The sequence below is a fragment of the Convolutriloba macropyga genome, chromosome 1 (genome assembly GCF_964194025.1).
Source record: "Convolutriloba macropyga chromosome 1, txConMacr16.3, whole genome shotgun sequence".
In the NCBI taxonomy this organism is placed as follows: Eukaryota; Metazoa; Xenacoelomorpha; order Acoela; family Convolutidae; genus Convolutriloba; species Convolutriloba macropyga.
Window position 1 is genome coordinate 5,847,560 of NC_134468.1, and position 12,714 is coordinate 5,860,273.

The 12,714-nt window shown below is 35.9% G+C and overlaps 1 protein-coding gene across 4 annotated transcripts in view; it reads left to right on the forward strand.

Moving 5' to 3' along the window:
- Window positions 1-12,714, forward strand: part of LOC142358733 (coiled-coil domain-containing protein 162-like) — a 55,539-nt gene continuing 42,825 nt past the window's right edge. Inside the window, exons 1-5 of one of the 4 annotated variants that reach the window (XM_075410280.1) lie at window positions 1-331; window positions 677-830; window positions 7,971-7,988; window positions 8,095-8,232; window positions 8,571-8,816. In XM_075410280.1, the coding sequence (XP_075266395.1) occupies window positions 198-331; window positions 677-830; window positions 7,971-7,988; window positions 8,095-8,232; window positions 8,571-8,816 (690 nt within the window). In that variant the 5' untranslated portion in view covers window positions 1-197. The remainder of the gene's footprint in view (window positions 332-676; window positions 831-7,970; window positions 7,989-8,094; window positions 8,233-8,570; window positions 8,817-12,714) is intronic. The other 3 variants (XM_075410306.1, XM_075410297.1, XM_075410288.1) reach the window with 3 other exon arrangements.

The following is a 12,714-nucleotide window of genomic DNA, read 5'->3' on the forward strand; positions in this document are numbered from 1 at the left end:
GATTATTGAATAAAGTTGGAATCGTAGATTCTGTGATTTCTTGGAACCATGATTTAGAAATTAGCATGGCTACGGTCAAGCAGTGTGCCCAAGTTTCAAGAAAAACATCTTTTACATCTATAGACTAATTTAAATGTAAAATTTCAAATCTTATCTGTTTTGTAGCAAAAAGAGCGTTATCCAAGCTGAGACAACCGATGGAGGCGTATCGTGTATGCAATGAGTTTTTGCTGCTGTGGAAGCGCATGGAGTTCCTTAGAATGAATTGGGCCTTAAATCGACTAGGAAGCGTGAAAAAGTTGACACGTGTTTCGGAGTTCAAAGAGTTTACGTGAGTTAATTTTGATTTTTTTTAATGTTCTGAGGTATCCAATGTAATGTATATTACGACTCCCTTCTTTCTTTATATTTACCTTATAGTAAATAACATCATATTTTCTAAGGTGCTATTCCCATACTGTGGTCTAACTACTATGTCATTAGAAGACAGAATTAAACCAATCAAAGTTCAGCATGGTCTAAATAGACATTTCAGGTCTAGCAAGGATTATTTCAGTTTATCCAGGACCAACTTTGTCGATTTTGAATTGTGTATTGTCTATTTAATATTTGTTTCTGCTGTTAATAGCAATTTACTTAAATAACGCAACTTTTCCTGCCAAATTTTTCACTTCAGGAGTCTGTATCGGCGAGACATTTTCTACCCGACTGTGAGGACACTGGCTAAGAAGTACAACCAGCTGGACCACTATCTGAACACGACCATCAGTGACACTGATCCCATCACCATTCCAAGAGGATGCTCAGAAGTGGAGCTTAGACTCAAACTGGTCAGTTAGTTAACTTCATCTGTAATTAAAAGCCGCCGTCAGCATCTCAAAACTGCTATTATTTAGGCGCTCTCCTTTTTTTACTATTCAAAGAATTTGAATTGTATTTGGGCGCTGTCTTTTTTTTTGAGATTTGTTCACACATTTTCATGATTTCTGAAGTCAAATTGGAGTTGTGATTTTGGTCACGCCGAAGCAGGAAATGGAACGAAAAAGCGAGTGGTTTTGTGACGTTAAATGTCTTCATTCTAATTTTAAAGTAGAGTGAGAAAACATTCCATTCCAATCCATTCTTAATTCATTCTAGGCCTAGTTGTTTGTTTGAACCAAATTTCTCTTTCTCGGTAGTAGTTTTTTGTTCACATGCGGCATTTTGACATTGATTTTTAGTTTTTTTAAAAAAACTAGCAGGCCCGCAAAAGTATAACAAGATCTTTTGAAAAATAGAAGTTTTAAAATTCATTTCTTGTACTACCTCGGGCTGGAACACAAGCCCTTCGTTCAACAGCCATAGGTATTACGTTACGTTACTGATGTGTTTAGTTTAGTATAATACCCCCAAATACCAGCAATTTTGTGTTCAACTTTTTTTGGCTTTGCTGACTCTTGTAATTAAGGAGCGCTAAGACTTGAACAGATAACGAAATTCTAAATGGTGTCGTAGCGTAACGCATGTAATACGTTAGGCTGCATTTTTAAGGAGCGTAAAAAAGAAACGATATGGAGGGAGAGAAAATAGAAAAAAGGAAGAAAAGAAAGACAGAAAGGAATGAGAAAAGAAAGAAACGAAAGGGCGAAACCAGACAGAAGACAAAGGAGACAGAAAAAAGGGCAGCAAAACAGAAAAAAAACGAAAAAAGACAGAAAAGAAAGGAGGAGAAAAAGAGAAAAGCAAGAGAAAACGAGAGAAAAACGACCAAAAATAGAGAGAAAAGATGGGGAGACGAAAGAGAAAAAAGTCAGAAAAGACAAATGAAACAGAGAAAAAAAACAAACGAAAAAAGGAGAGCAAGAGAGAAGAAAGAGAAACACAGGAGGGAAAAGAAAAAAGAGGGACAGAAAAGAAAGAGAAAAAAAGAGAAGCAAAAGAGAAAATAAATCGAGAAGCGAAAGACAGAAAAGAAAGAGACAAAAGACAGAAAAGCGAAAAAGAAAAGAGAAAAACAAGAGAGAAGTAAGAGAGAAAAACAGGAGAGAGAGAGAGAGCGAGAGAGAAAAGGCGAAAGAAAAGAAAGAAGAGAATGAGAGAGAGGAAAGAAACAAATGAGAAAAGAAAGGAAGAAAAGAACAGAAAGGAAAGAGTTACAAGAAAGAGAGAAGAGACAGAAATGAAAGACAGGAAAGAGGAAAGCAAGATAAAAGAAAAAGAAATCAAGAGGGAAAAAAGACAGAAAAACATAAAGCGATAGAAAAAAGAAAAACAGAAAGGAAGGAGAAAAGAACGAGAAAATAAAGAGAAAGGACAGAGGAACGAAAGAGAAAACGAATGAAAACAAACGGAGGCAGGAAAATTAACAGAAAAAAAAAACAGGCGAAATCAATAAAGAAAGAAACGAAAAACAGAAAAGAAAAAGCGAAGAGAAGCGACAGAAAACAAAGAGGGAAAAGAAAGCAGAAAAAAGAACAGATCGAAAGAGAAAAAAGAACAGAAAAAAAGAGAGAAAAGAAAGCAGAAAAAAGAACAGAACGAATGAGACAGAAAACAAAAACAAAAAACCAAAAGAGGCAGAAAAGACTAACAGAAAGAAATGAGAGAAAAGAAAGAAAAAAACAAAAGAGAGAAAAGCAAAAGAAAAAAAGACAGAAAAGTACGCTAGAAAAAAAGAGAGAAGCTAAAGAGGAACAAAAGAGAGAAAGGATGAGAAAAAAGGCAGAAAACAACAGAAAAGAGAAAACAAAGAGAAAAGAAAAGCAGAGAAGAAAGAGTACAGTAAGACAGAAAAGAAATAGAAAGGAAAGAGGAAAGAACGACAAGCTAAAGAGAGGAACGAAAAAGAGAAAAACCGTTAAGAAACTAACAGGAGAAAAGAAAGAATAAAAAAGAGAAAAGAAACGCAGACAAGTAAAGAAAAAGACAGAAAAAAAGCAGAACGGCAGAAAAGATAGAGAGAAAAGCAAAAAAGAAGAGATAAAGAAAGGAAAAAAGAGAAGAGAAAGTGAAAGGAAAGATAAAAAACAGAAAAGACAGAGAAAAATAAATATAACCAAAAACAAAACAAATGAAGGAGAAAATAAAAAGAAAGGAGGAGCAAAAAAAGAAAGAAACGGGAGAGAAAAGATCTTCCTTCGAAAGTAAAAAAGAAAAATAGACCAAATTCTTCACAGCCTAACTTTTGAAAAAAAATTAGCAACAAAAGATTCAGTTCATTAAACTTCAGTTGTTCAAAACTTTTATGAGACTGAGATCAAGCAAAACTGAAAGCAAAAGAAGCGAAAGATTGTTTAAAAATTTGTCACGCAAACATTCAGCGTAAAAAGTTCCGATTAAAGACATCAGCGGCTATCCAGTCATTGACCTTTATTGCATAAATTACTTTTCGGTCACCGACGTTTTGACAATGACAGCTTTTCGGTCATAGGCAGCTTTTCCAAAAATGAACCATTTTTACATTCAGTATTAAGTCATTGACCTTTACGGCATAGGTAACTTTTCGGTCATTTACTTTTTGGCAAGGTCAAGTTTTCAGTCATTGACCTTTTTCAAAATACATGCGAATCAAAACGCTTTGATGTATATTTAAGAGGCCTTGAAACATGTGAAGATTAGGAGCTTAAACATGGTGGTATAGGTATTCGAATTATTTTTAATATGTAGATTGATAGAAGATAGATAGTGACAAGAGAAAGGCATGGAACACAAAAAATTGTGAAAGGAGGGAATTGGAGAAAGTAGAAACGGATGCGACGTTAATGAACAAAAATCCCGATAAATACGCGGCTCATCTGTTTCTTAGCTCAACTCATTGCGCTTTTGACTCTTAACTCACATACCCCGGCTCGAATCCGACTGTTGGCAGTCGGTTTTTGCCGAAAAGCACGTTTAGGGGCTGTTAAACATGTAAAAATTAGGAGCTTAAACATTGTGCCTTTTATGTCGACACTGAATTAATATATAGATTTTGGATCTGAATTTTTTTGGAAATGATTTCCCCAATTCATTCATTGTCCGTTCTAGGTCTAGTTTTTGTTTCTCCAATGAAAATTCTTTGAATTGTACTTCAGGATTTGTCCTGCTGTTTTTTAATTGCTCTCAAACGAAGTTTGTAGCAATTATATTATTCCTGTCGGTCTGTTTATGCAATTTTTCGCTTGACCGATTTTTTGTCTGACGCTTTTGACTTTTCGGCCTCAAAAATGGGATAAACAGGTAGCGCCCTGCGGGCCTTTAGTGCTCTTAGATTCTTTCAGCTCTGTTTCAGCTCAAACTGTTTTAGAGACTTATAATGATGGTGTGAAGAGCGGTTCTTAGAGGTTGAAGACACCCCACCCCACATTTTTTTCAAGCTTTTTGATAATTTTTGTCATTTTTGTAAAACTTGTCAAATTTTGAGTTATATCAACCCTAGATGTCAAGGAACCCACTCTATGGTTTGATAATAAGCGAATATTTGCAAGTTACGCGAATTTTTGCAAGTTTTTGAAAATTTTTGTCGGTTTTTTGTTACGCGAATTTTTGCAAGTTTTTGAAAATTTTTGTCGGTTTTTAGGTTTATCCAGTCTCAAGAGCTAAAGAACCTCCTCTAGAGTTTGATGATAGGTTACTGTATAGTTTCTAGAGGTACTGGATTTTTTTTGAAGATTTTAACATCACGAATTTTGCAGTTTTTAAAAAAAAATTTTCATTTTTTGATTTTTTTTCAACAATTATTGTCATTATTCAAGATTTTTCAGCCTCATGGTTCAGAAAACCTCTTTATGTTTTTGATAATATGAGGCTGCATAGTTTTTAGTGGTACTGGAATGGTTTTCAACTTTTTAATATCACAATTTTATCGATTTGTTTAAACTTGCAATTTTTTGAAGTTTTTTGACAATTTTTGTCATTTTATAGGTCGATATGGCCTCAAGAGCCAAGGTACCTCCTCTAGAGTTTGATAACAAGTTTTTGTATACTTTCTAAATGCAATGGAGTGTTTTTAAAGATTTTAACATTTAACGGTTTTTGCATTTTTTTGAAAAATTTTCGGCAATCTTCATGTTTTTTTGAAATTGTCATTTTTTTAAGAGTTTTCCAGCCTCAAGAGCCAAGAAGCCTCCTTCGAGGTTGTATACTAAGCTGTTCTTAGTTTCTAGAGTTATTGGAATGATTATCAGTTGAATGACATGAGTTATTTTAATGACTCGAGTTTTAGAAATTTTTCGATAAATTTTAATTTGAAAATTTTTTGAAAATTTATTATCATGTTCCAAGTGTATGGATCTTTATGAGCCAGTGAAACTGTTGAAGGCTTGAAATAGGCATACTAGATGCTCATGAGACAATGGAATGGTGTTCTGAAGATATTTTTATCACGAGTTTTTGCAAGATTTTAAAATTTGCAGTTGTTTTAAAATTTTTTGAATATTTTTGTCCTTTTCTGAGTTTAACGATCATTACTGGTCAACGAAGCTTTTCAAGTCCTGCAGATGGATTACATGGCAAACATCCAGAGATAAAAAATGTTTTTGAACCTGTTCTGTACTGCGAAATGTTGAAACTTTTCTTTGGAATTTTGCACTTTAAATTTTTTTTCTTATGAATTAGTTACTAACAAGTTTAGAAAACTTGAAGTTGTAGAGTCGAATATCATCATGGAAAAAAATTCCTAGCTCTCTCTGGCTCTCTCTGTGTTAGCTGGCGTTTCTTGCCTTCTTCTTCTTCTCGCTCACGTTTAATCTCTCTCTCTCTCGTCTATTATGTCATCGTCTATTACTCTAATCTCAGGCCCCTTCAATCAAGCTAAGTCTATCCTCACAAATTATTGGCTAGGTGCTGACAAAGTCAACCGCTCGACGGTCGTTTGAGAGCGATTTGCCCGACGTTAGTCGGTTATGTTTTAAATTCGCTTTACATTTTTATCACGTTTTTCGTTTTATATAAGTCACCACTTTCACGTTTGACTTCTGACTTACCTCATCCACTGTTTCAACTGAATGCTATTTGAATTCATTCACTCAATTAATCACGCAAGATAATGAATACAGTCAAGGTCAAAAGGGACGGGATAAACCGATAAAGACCGGTCATTAAGTCATTGAGAATTAAGTTATCAAAGGTTATTAGTGTTTGCTAGCTGACATTGGTTTTAAGCTTATTAACTTTCAGTTTAGAAGCAGAATTAAGTATGGTTTTAGAATCCAACCGAAACTGCTCGCCGATTTAGAATACTTTTTGACACTGAAAAAAAAATTTGTCAATATATCTCTTTTTTCTTTATCTGTTTCAATCCCGATGGGCATCAAGCGCGTCAACTGCGGCTATTTTTCTCCAGTCTGCCGACTATGTTTGAACTGGTTTCATCACTCAGTAAAAAATAATTTATCAAAAATAACTCCAAAAACGAAAAATTAGTATTTGGAAACACCGATTCAGTGTCAAAAATGCTGAAACTATGCTCTTTCGAGTTAATGAGTTTGTTCAGAAAGGCTTCTTATGGCGTTCGAATAAACCGAAAGCCCGAGCACTAATACTGAATTTTTAGTGACTTAGTGCATTAGGTTATCAGAGTTCCTTATAGCATAATGCAAACTGGTATTGATGTTAAGCTTTTTGTCCTTATTTTTAATAGACCAAGTACTCCATAGTCGAATCTAATGAAGTTGCATAGCGAATTAAAACTTATTAACATTTAAAAAATTCAGATTGTCATCCAAACGTCAAACAATATGGTCGACGGCTACCTCCTGGAAATTTGCCGGCTTTGTTTGTTCGTTTTATGGCTTTAAAGGTACTCCCTGATAACGTGTTATGGGAATTCCTAATTGTTGCCTGCTTTTTAATTGCGCTTGAACGAAGTTCATAGCAATTATTGTAAACGGGTTGGTCTTTTTTATGCAAATTTTTCGCCTGACCATTTTGCGCTTTTCTTCTAGAACATTCTTTGACTTCTCAAGTGTTCATTTTTGAGTGATCTCTATTGCTCTCACTCCGAAGTAAAGCTTGTTGCTAATATAAAGTCGGCTGCAGCATAGCAAAAGCAAGGGCCCAATAGCACAGTCGGCAATGCATATGATTATGAAGCGGGAGGTCAATGGTTCAAATCACGGTGGGGTCACATGTTTTTCCACCCGCCTGTCGTTCGAGAGCAATTCTTCCGACATTCGTAGGTTTATGTTTTGTTGTTGCTTTTGTTACGTGGTCACTAGGTTATATTTATAGAGGTGTCTTTTATCTAAATCTCGGACACTAATGTGTAGACTTAGGGCGTTAAATGTCAAAATTCTTTAGAGTATACTGCTAACTGTATTAGTATTAAGCTTATTGTACTCCATCTAAGAGATGGAGTTCACTATATTTATCGTTTCTAATGTAATTGTGGACCATATTAGAACACTTTTCAAAGTTGAATGTGACTTTTGTGGATAAATTTTTGATTCACGTTATTGATTGACCAAAATTGCTGGAACTAAGATACTTTAAAATTTTATTGTTAAAAATCTTGTGGACATTTTAGGCTGTCAAATTTTATCTCACCAGATTCAAATCGAACCTGGGTCAAGAGTCATGCAGGATGTTTTTCGGCAATCTACTGGCCATGTTTGAAGATTAATTGAGGTTATCAAACTATATTACTTGATTACAAACCATATTGCTTGTTTGGAATTTGAAGTAAAATTTGTATATAGTTGATACCATAATTTCTATTTTGGTGCACCACGTTTTTGTTCTCTAGTCTGCGGTTTTTTCAAGAAGTCCAAGACCTTTTTTGCTGCTTTTCGGAAAATGCCAGGCCGATGTTAAAATGTTACTCCCTCTTTCAAATGAGGTTTGCTGATATTGCTATCAATTTAACGCGATCCTACAGAAGTATCTTCTGATCACTTTATCAAATGTTGTCAGTTTATGAATTATATTAAACTCGGATGTCCTTTCGTTCCATACCTGTGTTCATTTCGAGTTTTCTTATTTGTGCTTGATGTTATCAGCAGTGTTCTGTTTAGCTAATTGTCCGAAAATTGGTAATAGTATCTGATCATTTTAGCCTAGCTATCACATCATCTAGAATAGTAACAGTCTATTATACGTGGAGCATGAAAATGTCTATTGAGTTAATGAATGTTTCAGACAGTGAAATTGATCGATTCCGTCGAATGCCGAATCATTGATGCAATGAGGAAGAAAATGGCGATGGAGCATGCAAAACTGCTGGCTGAGAAATCGAGGGAGGAAGGCGCACTTCCCACTGATTTATGGAAAAAACCGGTCTGTAATGGAACCATTTTCATTAACTTATTTTAAATATCTATATGCTTTGTGATCTTAGCGAAAAATAGGAACTTCACGTCTTTGGCTAGATTATTAATTTATGCTAAACAATAGTTTAGAAAGTGCGTTTGTTTTGCCACAGAAGGGCGATGAACAGGAAAGCAAAAAATAGTCTCCAAATAGAGAGGTTCAAAATAAAGGTAAAATATAGATAGGTAAAAATATCATATGGAGCAGTCTTACAAATTTAGGCTATCTGAGACAATTAAACGGGTAAATGAGCTCCTGTTGAGGTCTCAAATTATTATTGACATTATTTACCAAGTTTGTTCCAGGCGATCAAAGAACAGTTCACAATGATTCGTCCTCACATTGCTGAAGAGTTTGGTGAGAAAATAGCCTCAATGGCTCAGCACTCTACCGATGCTAGTGTGACATTGGGTAGAGAAGATTTGGCTAAGGCTCTTGCGTGGCTGGGTGATAGTCTTATGGAAAGGGAGAGACAGAACTTCGAGACTTATTCGATGTTTTATGAGAACTTGCTCAAACAGAAGACGAGGATGCTCTTTAAGGCCGAACAGGTAGTTTGTGTAGACTTGACTTGAATTATTGTGTTGTATCGTTATTATAGCTGTAAGCTGAATCTTTTCATGCCGCTCTTTTGCTATTTTATGTACGTGACGTCTTTTGTTAAACTAATTGGCGGTGAGGTTTAGGCTGAACTGTGTGATAAGACTTACCTCACTCTCTAAATGACTTCTAACTTTATTAATGTCACTCTAGATTACTCTAACTCCTTTCCAGGTCAATATAGGACTCCTATATAATCATATAAATAAAACTAATTTGATTTTTTAAAACGAATTGTTTGGTATGGCAACGTTTTATGAAGCATCAATTCAATTCTGTGGCTGTTGCTGTCTATATTCTGTGTTGCTGTCTATATTCTGAGGCTGTTGCTGTCAATTCTGTGGCTGTTGCTGTCTATATGTTTATTGTCTAAAAGTTATGGACATCAAGTTTTTCGGGTTGATATCCTTGGGGGATCCTTGGCTGTTGCTGTCTATATTCTACGTTTATTGTCTAAAAGTTATGGACATCAAGTTTTTGAGTTGAAATCCTTGTGGGATCATTCCTACTGAAGGCACTGTCTACTCAAGCAAAAAGATGAGCCTATGGCAAAAAAAACCGGCACACAGCTTTCAACGCAAAATTGAAAGCGAAAGCACAGAATCTAAAATAAAGTACATTCGAGTGAATGGAAAGGTTTTTTCCGATTGCTGCAATGTTCGATAAGAGCTGTGAAAACTGTTTCTGAAAACGTATTGCAATTTTTTTCCGAAATTTGAAGAAAAAATTTATCAACAAAGCGTTGTATTGAGCGTTGGATTGAGCGTTGTATCATTAGAAGCCTAAGGAACAAAAGTTTTCAGGTTAAATTAATTTTCAGGAACTGAGGTAATTCTTTGTCAAAAATGATTGTATATCTACTACGAAATCAGACTGACAAGATGTTTAAATTAACCGAATTCTTTCAGTTCAGACTTTTCATAAGAGCTGATTTTCAAAATGTCACAACATAGGATCTTTCCTATTAAAGAACAAACCTCATCAACAAGCGGTTATCGGAAAGGGGCAAAACTCAATGAACGGAAAGGTTGACTTTTTAATTAAATTTTATGGACAAAATCAACAGACCGACACAGAGAATAGTTTAGTACCAAAAACAAATTGTAGTTATTCAAACAGAAATTAAAAAATGACTTAGGAGGCAATGCAGAACTTTCATGGTTTCTGTATTTCGCCATCCTCCAGTTTAAGCTATCTACCGTTCTCTACGTGCTGCTCTGTAACTATGGTCCCTGTTTAAGTGCAGGAAAAATTTTGCCGTGCTGTGCCCCATCCTGTGAAGAAGCTGACATTTCGGTTTTAAAAAGCACGCATTTCCTCTTTTGTGTTTTTCTCATTAGCTGCTGGCTTGCTTTCCGGATTTTTTCCTTATATAATCACTGCTTCGTGCCTTAGAGCCGAAAGAAGGAGGAATGCTCTTCTCTTGAAGAACAGGAGCTACCTTCTCTACCTTAGAAGACTTAGTTTTGGCTTGCCCACTTCGTCTTTTTGGGAGGCGTTTTATCATTCGTCTTGGATATAGCAGTTGACATTGGTTCCCTGGTTTCCGAAAGCGGTTTTCAAACTGTAGAAGTATCTTTGGCTTTGATTGTGTACTCTCGTTGCCTAGCTTTCTCGACCGCTTCTTTCCCCCAGTTTCTGCCGGCTGCGCAGTTTCCAAAAGCTTTTTTAGAACAGTAAAGGCTCATTGGCTTTCCTTTTTTCCTCTCGTTGCCTGGTTTTCTTTCCCCTTCTTTCTCCACAATCTTGTCCCCAATCTTGTTTTCTTTTTTGCTGCTTCCGCAGTCCAAAATGATCACTTATGAGAAGAGTAGAGTATTTAGGGTATTTCTGAGTAGAGTATTTAGGGGTCATTATTTAAAGCGATAAAGTATAATGAAGCTGACTTGAACAGCATAATCATCTTCCTCAGGGTACCATAAGATTCTGAAATCTTCTCCCTTAGATCACGAATCTCCACTTCAGTTTTGACGGTTTTCAAAACTTCGAAAATTTTCTTAATAGGTCTGCAATGACGTTACAGCAAACGTGGTATTCATCAAAGTGAAAAATCAAAGGCAAAAAAGTAAAAGCAGCAATAGTCAGTAGCAGACAATTTCAGGGAAAGACATGCAACAAATTTGGTAACAAAAGGCTAGTATAAAGTTCAATGCTACTATCACTACGAACCTTTTTCAATGATCAAGCTAATTAACTGTTGTTTGCAAACGTTCCTCGATGAATGAGCTATTGAACTGTTTTTATGTTCTTAAAATATGCTGATGTGACACGTTGCATGTACTTAACTATTAGCTGCTCTGTAATGAAATAACCTCATCAAAAAGCGGTTATCGGAGAGAAGAAAACCTCAATCAAGCAAAATTTATGGGCAAAATCAACAGACCGACAAGGATAACCGATTGTCGTTATTCAAACAGAAGTTCGAAAAATGAATCAGGAGGCAATGCAGAATTTTCGTGGTTCTGTATTTTACCATCCTCCAGCTTAAGCTTTCTACCGTTCTCTATGTGCTTCTCTGTAACTATGGTCCCCTGTTTAAGTGCAGGAAAAGTTTTGCCGTGTTGTGGCCCATCCTGTGAAGAAGCTGACATTTCGGTTTTAAAAGCACGCATTTCCTCTTCTGTGTTTTTCTCATTGGCTGCTGGCTTGCTTTCCGGATTTTTTTTTCATATCACTGCTTTCTGCCTTATAGTCGGAAGCAGGAAGAATTCTCTTTTGAATAACAGGAGCTAACTTTTCCCCCTTAGGAGACTTATTTTTGGCTTGCCTACTTTGTTTTTTTTGGGATTTAACTTTAGAAGGAGGCCTTTTATCATTCGTCTTGGATATAGAAGTTGACATTGCTTGCTTGGTTTCCAAAAGCGGTGTTCAAACTTTAGGAGTATCTTTGACTGTGATTGTGTTCTCTCGTTGCCTAGCCTTCTCGGCCGCTTCTTTCTCCCCAGTTTCTGCCGGCTACGCAGTTTCAAAAGGCTGTTTTTGAACAGTAAAGTCTCATTGGCTTTACTTTTTTTCCTCTCGGTACCTGGTTTTCTAGGCCGCTTCTTTCTCCTCCAATCTTGTTTTCTTTGTTGCTGCTTCCGCAGTCCAGAATCATAACTGTTGAGAAAGTTTCTGAGTCGAGTATTTAGGGGTCAATATTTAAACGCATAAAGTATAATGAAGATGTGTTGAACAGCATAATCTTCCTCAGGGTACCATAAGATTGTGAAATTTTCTTCCTTAGATCACGAATCTCCACTTCAGTGTTGACGGTTTTCACTACACTTCGTTAAACGTGAGAGATTGCAAGTTCAACCTCCTATTTGCTGTTGTCGAAAATTTTCTTAATAGCTTAATAGGTCTGCAATGACGATACAGCGAACCTGGTATTCATCATAGTGAAAAAATAAAAGCAAAAAGTATAAGCCGCAATAGGTAAGAGCTTTGGAGATAGCATTTTTGAGCCGAGGTCTGAGACACAGTGACGCGAACAATTTCATGCTTTGCGGTACCTGTCCAGGGTTTCAAAAATTGCACTTTAATGTGATGAGGTCTTGCATGTCAGTATCAGACAGTTTCACAAAAAGACATGCCACGAATTTGGAGACAAAAGGTCAGTATATATTTCAGTGCTACTGTCACTAGGAACCTTTTTCAATGAACAATCTAATTAACTTTTGTTTGCAAACGTTCTTCAATGAATGAGCTATTGAATTGTTTTTATGTTCTCAAGATATGCTGATGTGACACATTGCATGTACTCAACTAATAGCTGCTCATTAATGAACAAACCTCATCAATAAGGGTTATCGAAAAGGGGCAAAAGCCAATGAACGGAAAGGTTGACTCAAGTAAATTATCTGGACA